The sequence below is a fragment of the Dasypus novemcinctus genome, chromosome 5, assembly GCF_030445035.2.
Source record: "Dasypus novemcinctus isolate mDasNov1 chromosome 5, mDasNov1.1.hap2, whole genome shotgun sequence".
Taxonomy (NCBI): domain Eukaryota; kingdom Metazoa; phylum Chordata; class Mammalia; order Cingulata; family Dasypodidae; genus Dasypus; species Dasypus novemcinctus.
Window position 1 is genome coordinate 150,305,012 of NC_080677.1, and position 16,877 is coordinate 150,321,888.

The following is a 16,877-nucleotide window of genomic DNA, read 5'->3' on the forward strand; positions in this document are numbered from 1 at the left end:
ACCTCCACGTCTGTTCTCCCTCCTCTGTGCCTCGACGTCCTCCCCCCTAAAGCAGAGTTTCGGAACACTTCAGTCAAAAGACTATGAGCACTAAAAGTGCTCACTTAGGGAGCCAACGTGGCTCTAGATGAGTGCCAGCTTCCCACAAATGAAGTCCCGGGTTCAATCCCCAGCACCAGTACCTCAAAGAAAAAAAAAAAGTCCTCAGTTGTAAAAGTGTCTGGTGAATAGTAATTTCATAGCTGTTACTTTCTTTCCCTGTCCTGGTAAGATGAGTACTTCACAATTATTCCTAAAGCCACAAAAAACTCACGGTACCTATCACTGACAAAAACAACTGACAAACGACTCAGAAGTTTAGAAGTGGAAAGAACACTGGAGACTGTCTGCTCCTACCACATCATTTTATAGATTAGGGAAATGAGGCACAGAGAGGCTTGGGGACATCCCTCACATTGTTTCGTGATTCAGGAAGAAAACTGGGCCTAACGCAGAGGAATTAATGATATGGTGGAAAGAAGATGAGCTTGGGCAAGATAATTCACTGTTCAGTGCTTCTTACTTTTCTGAAAAAAAATACAATCATTCCCCTGGCTCACAGTGACACTGTAAACAAAGTCAAGTACACAACAGATCCTGGCATGAAAAAAGAATTTAGTTTCCTTTTCTTGCAGATGCTTCTGTGTCTCCAATCCACCGACGTGGAAGCCGGCATCTTCACACGTGCCTTTGCTGCACGGGAGCACCAACGAGCACGCCTGTGGGCGAGTGATCCATTCCCTAAGCTCCCAAGGAGTGGGACTGCATGAGCCACGTGGCAGGACTCATCACAGAGCTGTACACAAGTGTGACTGCTTCGCCCTCTGCTGATAGCCAGACTACAGCAGCAGGGCAGGGGTGGGGTCACCAAGACAATGACAGAAGAAGATTCAGATGCGCACTCCATCCTGGCTCCCAGGGCCCCTGCTGGGAGCTAACTAAAGTGGAAGACACTGCCACACTGGCTGGGCAGGAGTGTGGGTTCAGCCGGCAAGGCTGGACTTCCAGCTGCAGCCTGTCACTCACAAGCAGCACACACTCGGCAAGTCACTTAACTAGCACGACCTCACACCCTGGATGGCTGGGGAGGGTCCTCGTTTTCCGTTGTCCTGGAGTGCCCCATTTCACACTCAAAGGTGCCTGGTTAGGGTGACAAATTATAGGGTCATCTTATGCCAAGCTCCCTGAATGCTTATGCTAAGCCTCATCTCTAGAGTAACAGGAGCAGGACCTCCCCCTCACCGGGCTGCCCAGAGGACACTGGGAGGAAACTGTTTATGTGCCCAGCATGGAAGTGGCACAAATGTTACTAAGTCACTGAGAACCTCTGCGAAGGTTAACTTCTCATTGCCAATGCAGGGGCAATAAGCATTGTCATTTCTTCTTAAGGTTTGTAAGGATCAAATAGAACATTAAAAAATGATAAGAAGTAAGGAAGTGTCAAAAGATTTTTAAGCGCTATCAATGAAATCTCAAAATAGCAAAATCTCCAGTTTTTTTTTAAGGAATATTATAATTCTCAGGAGGGTGCGCTATGACTTGGCAGAGAAGGCAGGATGCAGCATTCCACCTCCTCGACAAACAGGGAAATGAAATTTGCAGCAGTGTTTCTCTATTAAAAACTGCAAAAGCCTTGAACCTAGAGAGGGGGGTGGCGATGCTACAGTACTTGTGAATGCACTGAATGCCACAGAACTGTCCATTTTAAAAAGGTAAATTGTACGTTACAGGAATTTCACCTCAAAAAAAAAAAAAGTTCCCAAGAGCCTGAGGTGTGCAGAACATGTACGGGATAGAGAACAGCGAGAAGGGAGAAGGGGCTGGGTTCCGCCATGCCCACCACCCACCTCCACTCAACACCTGCGCCGGACGCTGCCCTCTGCAGACTGGCAGAATGAGCAAACCGGAAGGAGGTGGCTGGCATTTACCCCATTTTAAGTGGAGGACACAGATGAAGAAAGTGACTTTAGCTAAATTCACACTGCAATAATGGCTGGAGCTGGAGTCAAAGCTGGAACTCCACAGGGCGCTTAGGGAGGGAAAACGCCCCATGCACCGTCCCCACGGGAGGGGAGGGGAAAGCAGCATCGTCACCCTTCCAATGACACCGAGGGCTGCAGGAGACACAGAGATTAGGCAGTTAAAAGAAGCAAACCACAAAACCCCTCACTCTGGCCTCAAGGTGTTCAACTAATATTCCATGGAAAGAGATCACTTTCTACAGCGAGGAACCACTGAAGGGTGGAAGAAGCAAAGAGCCATGGATGGGACAAAGGACGGAAGTGACCGAAATCACTATGATATAAGAAGAGAAAAATAAACCAACCTTGGGTTCCACGAACAAAAACCAGGAAAGGGCTCATTTTAAGGTAAAACTGAACCATGCATGGTTTTTACTACAAAATAACTAAGTTGATCACTTACTTCAACCCCAGACCAAATCTTGGCTCCATGTGTGGAGTATTTCTTTGTGACAAGTATTTCTTTGTGATTATAGCGCTGGCTGTTAGGTAAACTCCAGAAGCACCACCCAGACCCTGGAGCCATCCTTTTGGGCTAGGCTCACTTGAGAGTGGGTTTTCCTGACGGTGCCGAGGCTGGACAGGGAGGCCCTAGCCTCGGGCCTCTTCCCTCCAGCAGTCAGCAGGAGCTCCTGCCGCCTGAGTGCTTTCTGCAGCCATAAAAGAAACAGAGGCTCATTTTCCAATATTCTTTCTCTGCTGTTACCTCATGTCTTGACTGCAGTGTTGACGTATATTCCAGGCTGTTGTGTTTTTTTTGGGGGGGGGTGTGTGGAAAATGAGTTTATTCCAAAATGCTGAGGGTGCAGTAGGATGGATGTTTATCCAAGGGTAGGCCTTAAAATTTTTAATTTGCACAACTGACTCAAAAATAGGTTAGACCTGACCCAGAATGTAAGATATTCAAGTCTCTTTTTCTACTATATGAGAGGAGCTCCCTTTTTCACATAATTAGTGAACTGTCACGGAAATCCAAATATGCCATGTATTTGCACAAAGCAAACTTTCCAAGGGCCTCTTTGTATCTTATTGTGATGCAGATCATAGTTCCTAACTCTCCGGTGAGACGGGGAGGCAGCGCCTCTCTTACAGGTGATGTCACTGAAATGCCTTATCAAGGGGCCCGATAATAACGTGATTAGATTACAAAGCAAAGCAATTTCAGGGAATCAGAATTCAGGTGCCTTGCTGGTGCTCCTCCTGCTACACCAAGTTGTCATCAAGCAGCAACCCATCAACTTTCCCAATGAAAGCAGTTCTAGTGGTCAAAACTTTACTGGTTTCAAGGGGGTCATTTCTTCTCTTGGGGAAAGTTTTTTTTTTTTAAATTTTAAGGAGGTAAAAAAAAAAGTTGTGCTTGAAGTAAGAAATGTTTCATTGTTGCTTAGAGGGAAAAACTGAATTCATAGGACTGCAAGCAAAAATACTAAAAGTCAAAGACTAGCTACTTTGGGAAACTGGCAATTCCTGTAGGTTTGCATTTGATCCAGGAATTCACTGTAGGCACACATGGGAGAGAAATGAAAACAGAAAATGATACAAGCATGTTCACAGACCCACTATTCATAACACCCCAAAAGTAAAAAACACAAATGTCCATGCGATGGAATATTATTTGGCAATAAAAATAATGAAGCACTGATACATGCCACAACATATTGAAAATGTCATACTAAGCAAAAGAAGTCAATGACAAAAGACCACCTGTTACATGACTCCACTGACACGAAATGTCCAGAAGAGGTCGATCCACACTGACAGGGTAGAGAAGTGTTTGTTGGGGGCTGGGGAGAGGGGTGGGTAATGAGGACAGACTGCTAATGGGTACAGTGATTCTTTTTGGGGTGATGAAAATGTTCTAAAATTGTGGTGACAGTTGCATAATTCTGAGTATACTGAAAACCACTGTATTTGTACACTTTTGTAAACGTGGATTTTATGGTATGTAAATTATATTTCAATAAAGCTGTTTTTAAAAATAAATGTATCATAGAAGGCCAAAAAATTATCAAATACCAAAAGAAGAAAAAAACAACAACACCCCAGGCTGTACTGGCATTGGACATTTGAGGCACCAATGTGGATGTGATTTCTCAAGTGTCTATATTTCCTTGCCATGTCTGCTGACTCAGTTTAGGAAGCAACGACTCCCCGGTGGTGATGACACGCCGGCTCCCAGAGCTCAGCTGCTACACCGCTGGCCCTTTTGGTGTAAGAACTAGCTGCACGTGCACCTCCAACGTCAGCAAAGGAGAACAGAAGAGCCAAGGACTTAGCGGCTGAAGGAAAGCCAAAACAGTTCTCACACAGCAGGGCCCAAGCAACATTAAAAGCAGGAAACTGCGGCCAAGAACTGCTGGTGGTTGGTTCTCGGTGCCTTCAACACAGCAGCTCCCACCCAGCACCCGCCGTGGGTTTGAGGAGGGCCTCTCCAGGCAGATCAGGACTCCCACACTTGTCTGTTCTAACAAGGGCGATGCAGTTTCCACAGGACCTTTCCCGAAGGCACTGGGGAAGCAAGCCCACCGTCAGCAGTCTCCTTTTTGGACAGACCATGACGCGCTGCCAACACCCCTTCATTGGTGTCTCCCAGGGAGAATGGCAGAGCGAAGGGAGGGAGGGCTGGTCAAGAGGCAAACAGGAAAAGGTGAAACGGTCTTCTGCAGGCAGAGCCGACACACTCGAGGAACCGGTGTCGCTCGCCATCTGATCCACATCAGCATTTTTGGTGTATAGCATTATCATTTGTAAATATTCTGTAAAATAAAAAAATTAGGAGAGAGAAAATAACAAACACCTGCCCCTGTCTCAACATCCCTTATGTCAAACTAGAATGAGCGGTTTCATCCTATGAAACTCTTGTGGTTGGCATTATTATTAAAACTTTTCTGTAAATTTGAAATGATCTCAAAATCAAAGTTGGATTTTCTTAATCTTACTGAAATAGCTTCTACTTCTTTCACACTCCTGTTATTGATGCTAACATAGTGCTACTTAATAAATCTACGTTCCATTAAGAACAGATCAGCCAGAGGGGCAGAAGCAAGGATTAGAATTTTTTTTTAAAAATTCAGTTCTTGCATCTAGCTCACTTCACTCCTTGACACCTATGGTTTCCATATAAAGACTATTAATTAGAATAGACACCATCTATCAAGGAATTTTATTCCTATCTTGATCAGCTCTAGTGAGCCGAAATCACACTAGAATTGAACTACCTAAAAAGAGCACAAATAATCTCAGGCCCTACTCCCAAAGCTGAAAAGAAATTCTTTCCAAGATATCCTGAGCTTAAAAATTATGAAATTTGAATTATAATGATGAAAAACTATGCCCATACAAAATATGAGAGGGAAGCAGACTTGGCCCAGTGGTTAGGGCGTCCGTCTACCACATGGGAGGTCCACGGTTCAAACCCTGGGTCTCCTTGACCCTTGTGGAGCTGGCCCACGCGCAGTGCTGATGCGCGTAAGGAGTGCCCTGCCACGCAGGGGTGTCCCCACGTAGGGCAGCCCCAAGCGCAAGGAGTGTGCCCCATAAGGAGAGCCGCCCAGTGCAAAAGAAAGTTCAGCCTGCCCAGAATGCGCCGCACACACGGAAAGCTGACAAAACAAGATGATGCAACAAAAACAAACACAGATTCCCGTACCGCTGACAACAACAGAAGTGGATAAAGAAGAACACGCAGCAAATAGGCAGAGAGAACAGACAACTGTGGAGGGGGGATAAATAAATAAATCTTAAAAAAAAAAAAAACACAAAAAAAATATGAGAATTTCATCAGTTTTTTATATTAAACTTGGAAAATTAGATTGAATTCACGTAAATGCTAATGGGCAATAATATATTTAAATGGTGCTATATAAAGTTGTATTTGTTAGCCAAAGAGGTGCTGATGCAAAGTACCAGGAATCTGTTGGTTTTTATAAAGGGTATTTATTTGGGGTAAAAGCTTACAGTTACAAGGCCCTAAAGAGTCCAACTCAAGGTTGGTTTCTTACCAAAGTCTGTTGCCACGACTTGAAGTAAGGTGATGGGACTGGTCTCTCCTTCTTCCTCTTAAAGGTTCTATGGGCCCAGCTTCTTCTGATCTCAGCTGTAGGCTGGCATAGGTTTGTTTCTTTCCAGGCTTTCTCAGTTCAGCTGCTCTGTTCTCTTCAGCTGCAAACTATCACGCAAATGGCCCCTCTTCCTTCCTGGGGCCACAGGGTCAAAGTCCTCTCCTCTGCCATGTCTGTGGAGCTCTCTTTCTTCCTGTGCCTTCTTCTGTGTGTCCTCTTGAGTGAGTGTCTGTTTGTATCAGCCCACTAAAGGGGCAGAGACTCAATCCTGAGTCATGCCCTACTGATATTGTTGAATCAAAGCCCTAATCTTAATTTAATCAAAGTCATCTCAGTTGAATCTAATACAATCAAAGGGTATCACACCCAGAGGAACTGACCAGTTTACAAATATAATCTCTCTTTTTGGAATCTGTAAATAATCTCATACTGCCAAAAGAGTTTATAAGTCAGCTTCACTTACATGATCTCATTTGAATTAGACAGTCAGGAATTTTGATCCCCAGTCATGATAGGAGAACTGATGCTTCAAGACTTTTCCAAGGTCACCCAATTAGCAGGTGCTAGAATCGGGGCTTGAACAAAGGTCTCTGGACTAGAGTCCAGCCAGCAGTGTGACTCCTGCTTAACTGATGAACAGTATATCATTCTCTAGTTGCTTTATTTCTTTACTAAGTTTTCTCAGCTGTCACCTGTCTCAATGTTGAGACAAATACTTTGGACTGTTCTGCATGAGGATGACATTATACAGCATCCCCAGTAGGACTTTCTCATTTCAAAGTGCATCCCGGCAAACAAGCCGTAAGGGAGGTTGGCCAACCAACTCCTGATTCACTCTGCTTTACTATCATTTTTTAAACTCTTAGGATGATCAATTCATCACTTAAGGAATGCTACAACCAGGTCATAGAAGGTTATCACGAACAAATCAAGCTAAGGTAAAAGGCATGAGTTTTCCCTAAATTTCAGGAAAGTGATTACAGATGCCAATTAAGACTGCAATGCCAACCACAATTTAAAATCACAGACTGTCACATTTTAATTAAAATATTAAAATAGCTAAAATTATAACAAGAACCAAAGCCAAAACTTAAACAAACTTTTAAGTAAATTACATGTCTTTTAAAATTACCTACATGTATCTTCCTTTCATAATGTATTAAACGTTCCTGTAATTGTTAACTTTAATTCCATCTAAAACATACATGCTAATTTTTATAGTTCAACCTGATTTAATCTGCTATTAAATCTTCTTAAGCAGTTTATTCTCAAAAGGTTTCAAGCTTTAAAACCCATAATAAATCTTGAAGAAGCAAACTCCTTTTACTTAATTCTTTAAGTCCTCTTTGGGCTGTTCTGAATTACAAGTTCCATTTCTGTTTCCAGCCTGGGATTCCATTCTCTCTCCTGCCCCTTTCTTTCCAGAATGTTCCTGGTCAAAGTCTACTCTTTCCACCTGCTACTGTGTGTTGTTTGCTCAAAGTCAGAAAAACCTAGTTTTTCTCCATCTGGGGGTTATTGCCCCTGTAGTTCCCATCCCAGGAGCAGAGGTGAGCTACCCCAACACCTCCTTAAATATCTTCTCTACATCCACTGCTTTCATTTTTCTTAAATAAAAGCCTCTCTATAGATTACCTGAGCAGCATCTCCTAAGAGTGTTCTTCAGAAACTTGACAGAAAAATTAGAGAAACATCCTTTACAATAAAGCAATTGGGAAAAAAAACAAAAAAACAAAACACTTTTTTTTATAAGCAAGGGCAAGCAAAAGAATCACTCTAGAGTTAGAAAGCAAACTAAATTGCAAATTTTAGTTGGAGCATATATTCAGAAATGAGCCCCACAGATTGTCCTATGAAGAATGAATTATAAATGTTTGCTCCATCTTCAGATAAGCCAGCTAAATAAACCCTGTCCAAGAGGGCTCTGGTCTTACCACCTGAGCAGCAGTTCCGGAGGAGTTTAGAGGGAGGGGTCTGGAGCCAGACTGTCTCGGATCCAACCCTGGTTCTACCACTTGCTTTGTGCTTCAGGTTCCTCATCTGTAAAATGGAAATGGAGCCTCCCTAGCATGGCGAGATGATCTATTAAAGCACTAGACCAGCGCCTGCACATGCACAGTAGAGACTTCATCAATGATACTGGTTACTATTGCTGCTTGTCCTTTCCTCACTGTTCTAATTTGTTAGGTCCACATCTCAGAACCTGAAAGGCACAGTGGACTTATTAGCCTAACTGAATCTGCAGGTTATTTCACTCAAATTTATGCAATTTCAGTTGGTTGGGGATTGCTCTTAATATGCAGAGCTGATAAGCTCACTCAGCTAGGAGTGTTCACAGATTGGAGAAATCATGCTGTTACTGGGTCATTTATTACATAGACATTTAACACAGAGATTTATTTTTATTATATGAACCAATGCATTAGAGCAGATCTCAAGACGTGTGTGATTTCACCGTGTCAGAGACGAGAAGTCGAGCAGAGGTCTGCAGGCTGGGCTGGGCTACGGAGGATGCCTCAGATCAGAAGGCATATCCTACCACCCTAAGGTGCAGCCTGAGACGGGAGGCAGGGCCACCCAGCACCATCTCTGAGGTTTGAGGTTAAGTGGGAAACACATAAAACTGTATGTGCAGGTTAAAAGTAGGGGAGTCCACAGCTCTTTTTATCTGTGATTGGAACAGGGCTGGCATAGACAATCAAAACCTATCTTCCTTTTCCTTCGATAAACCTTTCAGAGAGTACCAGGAAGGAGAGGATGACCTGGCTGGAGTTTCGGCTCTTTTCCCTGCAGTCTCCTTGGCAATGTGCTAATGAGTGGCAAACTGTTCAAGTGTGCCCAGCAGGGCAAAGAAATGGAAGCAAGAATTTAGATAATTAGCTCCACAACACTCAGATTTCTCTGCCCAGGTATAATGTGGATTTTTAATATACCCCTCATGATTCTTTTTAATTTCAGATGCTTTATATTTATATTTCTAAATTTGAGAGGGCCAGGGAAGAGGTAATTAAATGCTTTTAGAATCTGATTAAAAAAAAAAAAAAAAAAGAACTATAGATCCTGAGACACCAAGAAAGCTGTACAGATGCACATATACCTGGATGATGCTAACAAAGGAATCACCAGTCTCCTAAGGGCCAAGCCTGGATCCAGGTGATCAACTGCTTTTTAAATGAATTTTGTCCAGATTTTCAAAGGGCAGGAATTTAATATTACGGCATTCAGTCTCTTTAACATGCAGCGTCAGTGCCAAGCACTTCAAGAGCTACAAATACTTAATGCAAACAGTACAGGAATCCTAAGGACCATCCTTATAGGGTGAAATAACTCATTCTTGTTTTTATTACAAGAATTTATAGCTTACTTCTTTTGATAATTTACTTACTTCATTGTTTCATAGCCCTTGGGCTCCGGGGTGGGGCTGGAGCCAGCCAGTGGCCCTGGCTGCTCATGGAAGAAGGATAAAGTATCTCAATGGGGCAATCTCATGCCTGGCCACTGGGGGAGAAAGACTGCTCAGAATGGCCAAGACAGAACTGGATGCTCTGAAAATTCTTTAAAACTTAAGTCTTATAAAGTTTATCCTTTTTCTTTGAGCACAGAAAGAATATGCAGACTCTACTGGACCAAAAAACTACAATTTCAGAGAGAAAAGACTATGTGGAGGCAGAGAGCCTTGTGGGAAACAAGGATGTGGTTATTCAAATGGAACTGAGCTACAGAGAGCACAAGAGTAATATGGGGCTGGGGGTAGAGGAAGGAAAGGATTCAAAATTAAGTGGCTTTCACTTGGACCAGTTTGGAATTTACTGTGGCACTGGTCACGCACATGCCCCCATGAGCAGCTGCCACCTGAAACTTCTAGAAAAACATGGGACAGTGAATAAATATGAGACATCCTGGTCCAGTCGCAAAGCAAACTGAGGAGAAGGATATTGCAACATTCTCTGCATCTTCCGGGTATCAACAAAACCCAGACGCCACCTCCACCCACCCCAGACACAGTTATTTAGGCTCTGTACACTGTACAGTGTGGTCACTGGGAAGAACAAGGGAGACTTTCACTTACATGGTTAATGAAGAGACTCTTGCGCTTTTCTCTCACTGTGGAAACAAAAGATGCAACAAAAACGTTACACACCAGCATGCCACCTGCTCTCGGGTTGTTGAGGCCTGGGCCTCGGGGGGTGGGGGGGGGGTACCGTCCCATCCTTCCACCAACCAGAGGCACCCAGCTGCTCAGCTGCCAAGCATTAAGAAGCCACCTGCTCTCGGGTTGTTGAGGCCTGGGCCTGGGGGGGGGGGGGGGGGGACCGTCCCATCCTTCCACCAACCAGAGGCACCCAGCTGCTCAGCTGCCAAGCATTAAGAATATGGGACCTGCACCAATGCAGGCCTGAACTTGGCTACCAGAGGGAAATACACACCCACTGCTCCATACGTCATAAAATAACTGCAGCTGGGGAAACGGACTTTGGCCCAGTGGTTAGGGCGTCCGTCTACCACATGGGAGGTCCGCGGTTCAAACCCTGGGCCTCCTTGACCTGTGTGGAGCTGGCCCATGCGCAGTGCTGATGCGCGCAAGGAGTGCCGCCCCACCCAGGGGTGTCCCCCGCTAGGGGAGCCCCACGCGCAAGGAGTGCACCCTGTAAGGAGAGCCGCCCAGTGCGAAATGAAAGTGCAGCCTGCAGAGGAATGGCGCCGCCCACACTTCCCGTGCCGCTGATGACAACAGAAGCGGACAAAGAAACAAGACGCAGCAAAAAGACTCAGAAAACAGACAACCGGGGGAGGGGAGGGGAAATAAATAAATAAAAATAAATCTAAAAAAAAAAAAAAAAATAACTGCAGCTGAAGTAACTGAGGGGTAACAGATTGCCAGTATCTGTATAAAATATTAAGTATATATTACAAACCTTATATGCATTCATTAATAATAGGGCTAGTGATAATAATTAATAGGACTATTTATAACCCAAGGAGAGCCATAAAGTCCAGACTAAATTGGAGAAACCCAAGTCACAACAATACCCATAACAGCACTAAGATGCAAGTTGGAGGAGTTATTCATCACGGAAGCCAGTGTGATTTCTACCTGGGTGCTGGCGAGCAAGGCCGGGCTCCCTCCGTGGGGCTCCCTCCATGAGGCTCCTGGAGGACCTGCGGGCGCTCGTTCCCTCAGTGAGGCTGACGCAGCGTGCAATGATAAACACGGCGCTGCCGAGCGGGGCGCACTTCTCACGTGGCTTTCCACACACAGCACGGCCTGTGCGCTGAGTCCTCAGGGGTTCTCAGAATAGGGACCTCAGGCCCAGAGAAGCGGAAGGCTGACAGGGTCCTCCGTAATTACCCATTATACTGTGCATGCTTTTCATTCCTGATGAATCACATTTTAGGGCACATACTCATCAATCAACTCATTGAGCAAGTTGCAGTAGGGGGTGTAAGGAATACATTTTCTTCCAGGAGAGATCATCGTAGATTAGGGGAATCAACAGGGCTGCACAGGGGATCCTAAAACCCAGGGTCTCTGAACCACGGGATCTGGAATCACCGGCCGCTTTCCTGGCTTCCTGCGGTGCAGGCCACAGGTGAGGAATCCTGGTAGTTCTCAAAGCCCTCCCCGCTGGTCTGGTCAAGGGGCTTGAGAGTCCTTTTCCTAGGGTTGACCTGCTGTTCTCCGATTCACAGGGAAACCACTCACTGCCACCCCTTTCCTATTTCAAAGATAGACAAGATACAAAAGCAAAAACTAGTCTGAGGATATGTTGGGTGAGTTAAAGAGCCTGACTGGCAGAAGGGCGGCTGGCAAGCTGTCAGACGATCTGTCCCCTTTGGGGCGTACCCTGCGGAGGCCTGGATACCCCGCCCTCAGCACCAGGCCTGCACCCCAACAGCATGCGTGGAGCTCACCTTGAGTGCAGACAACAGTGGCACAATGGCTCTGCCCTCTACAGTGTGGACACTGCCTTAAGATTTTTCACCTAAATCCAAGGAAGCCTCATCATGTAAGTAACGATGATGTGTCTGACAGGAAGCTTTTTGTTGTAACTTTCTGGCATCTATACTTTGCTTGTGTGTGTGTGTGTTTTCTTTAAATCAATTCAGTACTCAATTATTATATATCTAGCACAGTTGCTCTACCACATGGGGATAGGACAACATTTCTACAATGATTACTGCTGATTGGGGGGGTCTGGGAACACTTTCTACATGGGCCTTAGACCTGACAAGGTTTCTAGTCAAATCTGTAGATGGCACTTTTCCCTTCCCAGGGCATCCCAGCAGCAGGCTTGCGTGGAAACTCTGTGTGTCCCGCAATTATGGGAACCACCTTCATGGATCCCTCAACACCCATATCATCCACTGCCTCAAGAAATGTTAGCACTACTTATATAGGTACTATTGAAAAGAGTAAGGATTAAGCAAGACTAGGAGAGAGGGGCCTTCCTGAAATAGGCGCCCAAGTACGGCAGCAGGGCCCAACTCTCTTACAAAAACAATGGAGGAATGGCAAAAACTGCTCGAGGGAGCTGCTTGGGGGTCTGCAGACCATGAGAGTGCCGCATGTATCATCCATGAGGGAAAGGCACAGAAATAGGCCAAAGGAAAACCACGAGTTACTGAGGACAGTGGCTAGGAACAGCACCCACCTTCCCCCACCCGCCAAGGCGAGCAGTCTGGGGGTGACAAGGCAAACTGAGAGGGGATCTGGACAGAGGAACAACAAAGAAACAGAGAGCCTGAATAATATGATAAATGAACTAGACCTACACATATAGAACACTGCACCCCAAAACAGCAGGATACACATTCTTTTCAAATGCTCATGGATCTTTCTCCAAGATAGACCATATGCTGGGTCACAAAACAGGTCTCAGTAAAATTTAAGAGACTGAAATTATACAAAGCACCTTCTCTTATCATAATGGAATAAAGTTGGAAATCAATAACAGGCAGATAAAGGGAAAACTCACATATATATGGAGATTAAAAAACACACTCAATCAGTAAGTCAAAGAAAAAATCGCAAGAGAAATCAGTAAGTATCTTGAGACAAATGAAAATGAGAACACAACATATCAAAACCTATGGGATGCTCAGTGAAAGCAGTACAGAGACGGAAATTTATATCCCTCAACCCTCACATTAAAAAAGAAGAAAGAGCTAAAATCAAAGACCTAACAGTACAACTAGAGGAATTAGGAAAAGAACAAACTAATCCCAAAGCAAACAGAAGGAAAGAAATAACAAGATTGGAGCTGAAATAAATTGAGAACAAAAAAACAACAGAGAATCAAGAGAACCAAAAGTTGGTTCTGCCAGAAGATCAATAAAATTGACACACCCTTACTAGGCTGACAAAGAAAAAGGAGAAAAGGTGCAAATAAAATCAGAAATGAAATCAGGGATTACTACTGACCTCACAGAAATCAGAGTTCATAAGAGGATGCTACGAACAACTGTACACCAACACACTAGACAACATAGATGAAATGGAAAAATTCCTAGAACCTATGAACAACCTACACTGACTGTAGCAGCTTGTCATTGTTTATGAAGTCCAAAAATAGATATTGGATTATGTTTGTAAACTGGTCTACTCCTCTGGGCATAAATTATATGGGATTCAGAGGTTTCACTTTTCCTTGATTAAATAATGATTAAGGCTTTGATTGGGCCACGTCAGTAGGATGGCTGCATCCCTTCCTCATTGATGGGCAGGGACTTACAGAGAAACTGCACCACAGAAAAGGGAGTTTTGAGTTTTGAGCTGGAGCCCAGGAAATAAACACACAGGAGAAGATGACAGAGGAATAAAGACAGCTCCACAGACAAAGCAGAGGCCCCAGGAAGAGAGATGAGCCATTCGCCTATAGAGAGAAGCAAACCAGAGCCCGGAGAGAATCGAGCCCCAGGGAGAGAGACAAAGCCTAGAGAGTCTGATGGCCTACAGTTGATACTGGAAGAAGCTGGGACACGGAGCCCTAGAATAGAGAAGGGGAAGGGTGGACCCCTGCAGCCATCTTGCTCCAACATGTGGCAACAGATTTTGGTGAGGGAAGTAACTCATGCTTTATGGTCTGGTAACTGTTAAGTTTCTACCCCAAATAAATAACCTTTACAAAAGCTAGCAGACTTCTGCTATTTTGCATCAGGACCCTTTTGGCTGACTAAAACACTGACCTAGAAGAAATAAAAGACCTCAACAAACCAATCACAAGAGAGTGAAACAGTCATCAAACAACTCCCCCAAAATGAAAAGCCGAGGACCAGATGGTTTCACAGGTAAGTTGTACCAAGCATTCAAAGAAGGTTTAATACCAATCTTACTCAAGCGCTTCCAAAAATTGAACAAGAAACACTGCCAAACTCATTCTATGAAGCCAATATGACCCTAAAATCAATGCCAGATAAAGATATTACAAAAAAAGAAAATTAAAGACCCATGTCCCTAATGAAAATAAATGCAAAAATCCTCAACAAAATACTTGCTAATCAAATCCAACAACACATTAGAAGAATTATTCATCATGATCAACTGGGTTTTATACCAGCCATGCAAGGGTGGTTCAACACAAGAAAATCAATCAGCATAATATACCACATTAACAAATCAAGAAAAAATCACATGATCCTATCAATTGACGCAGAAAAGGTATTTGACAAAATAGAGCACACATTCTTGATAAAAATACTACAAAAGATAGAAACTGGAGGAAACTTTCTCAACATGATAAAGGCCATAAATGAAAAACACAGATAACATTGTACTCAATGGTGAAAAACTGAAAACTTTTCCATTGAGATAAGGAAGAACACAAGGATGCCTACTGTCACCAATGCTGTTCAATATAGTGCTAGAGGCTCTAGCTGGAGCAATCAAGCAAGAAAAAGAAATAAAAGGCATCCAAATTGGAAAGGAAGAAGTAAAACTTTCGCTATTCACAGATGGTATGATCCTATACCTAGAAAGTCCTGAAAAATCTACAACAAAGCTGCTAGAGCTAATAAATTGTTTCAATAGAGTCAGGATTCAAGCTCAATATGCAAAAATCAGTGGTGTTTCTATACACTAGTAATGTTCAATCTCAGGAGGACGTCAGGAAAAAATTCCATTTACAATAGCAATTTAAAAAATCAATTATTTAGGAATGAACTTAACCAAGGATGTAAAGCACTTGTATTCAGAAAACCACAATGCACTGCTAAAAGAAATTTTTAAAAGACCTAAATATTTGCAAGAATATTTCATGCTTATGGATTGGAAGGCTAAATATCATTAAGATGTCAATTCTACCCAAATTAATATACAGATTCAATGCAATCCAATAAAAATTCTACCAGCATTTTTTTAAACAAACAGAAAACACAATTATCAAATTAACTTGGAAGGGAAAGGGGTCCCAAATAGCCAGAAACAACTTAAAAAGGAAAAAGCAAAGTTGAAGGATTCTTACTTCCAGACTTTAAATCATATTCCCTAGCTATAGTGGTAAAAACAAAGCAAAGCAAAAAACAAAACAAAAACCAGCACAATACTGACATAAAGATAGACATACAGACCAATGGAACCAAACTGATGGTTTAGAAACAGACCCTCACCATCTACAGTCAAGTGATTTTTGACAAGCCAGTCAAACCAACCCACCTCAGGCAGAACAGACTATTCAACAAATGGTGCTGAGGGTACTGGATATACATAGCCATAAGAAAGAGGATCCCTATCTCACACCTTATATCAAAGATTATCTCATAATGGATCAAAGACCTCAATATAAAAGCAAGAACCGTAAAGTTCCTAGAAGAAAACGTAGGAAAACATCTTCAAGACCTGGTAGTAGGTGGTGGATTCCTAAACCTTACACCAACAGTACAAGCAATGAAAGAAAACATGGCTAAATGAGACCACCTCAAAAAAACACTTCTGTGATTCAAAGGACTCTGTCAAGAAGGTGAAAAGGCATCCCACTCAATGGGATAAAACATTCAGAAACTACAGATCTGATAAGGGTTTGATTTCCATTCTATACAAAGAGATCATAAAACTCAACAATAAAAGAGCAAGCAATCCAATTTTCAAATGGGCAAAAGATTTAAATAGACATTTCTCCAAAGAGGTAATACAAATGGCCAAAATGTACACGAAAAAATGACCCATATCACTTGCTGTTAGGGAAATGCAAATCAAAATGACAATGAGATATCATCTCACCACCACATAGAATGGCCATAATTAAAAAAAAAAAAACAGAAAACAATAAGTGCTAGAGAGAGGATGTGGAGAATAGGAACACTCCTTCACTGTTGGTGGGAATGTAAAATGGTGCAGACTCTGTGGAAGACAGTTTGGCAGTTCCTCAGGAAGCTAAATATAGAACTGCCATATGATCCAGCAATTCCTCTACTAGGAACGCATGCAGAAGAACTCAACACTGTGACACGAACAGACATCTGTACACAGATGTTCATAGCAGCATTATTTGTAACTGTCAAAAGATGGAAACCACCCCAGTGTCCATCAATCAATGAATGGATAAGCAAAATGTGGTATATACATACAACGGCATACTATGGTACAGTTAGAAGAAATGAAAGTGAGATACATATGATAACATGAATGATCATTAAAACATTATGCTAAGTGAGGTAAAGCCAGGCACAAAAGGACAAATATTGTATGGTCTCATTAATATGAACTAAACACAAAAAATAAATGCATGGAGTTAGAACCTATAATATAGGTTATCGGGAG

The 16,877-nt window shown here is 43.1% G+C and overlaps 1 protein-coding gene across 2 annotated transcripts in view; it reads right to left on the bottom strand.

The window, feature by feature from the left end:
* The window catches only part of CCNY (cyclin Y), a 228,249-nt gene that overhangs the window by 43,570 nt on the left and 167,802 nt on the right, over nt 1–16,877 (bottom strand). For both annotated transcript variants that reach the window (XM_058297671.2, XM_004476104.5), the window contains one exon: nt 10,191–10,225. In XM_058297671.2, the coding sequence (XP_058153654.1) occupies nt 10,191–10,225 (35 nt within the window). The remainder of the gene's footprint in view (nt 1–10,190; nt 10,226–16,877) is intronic.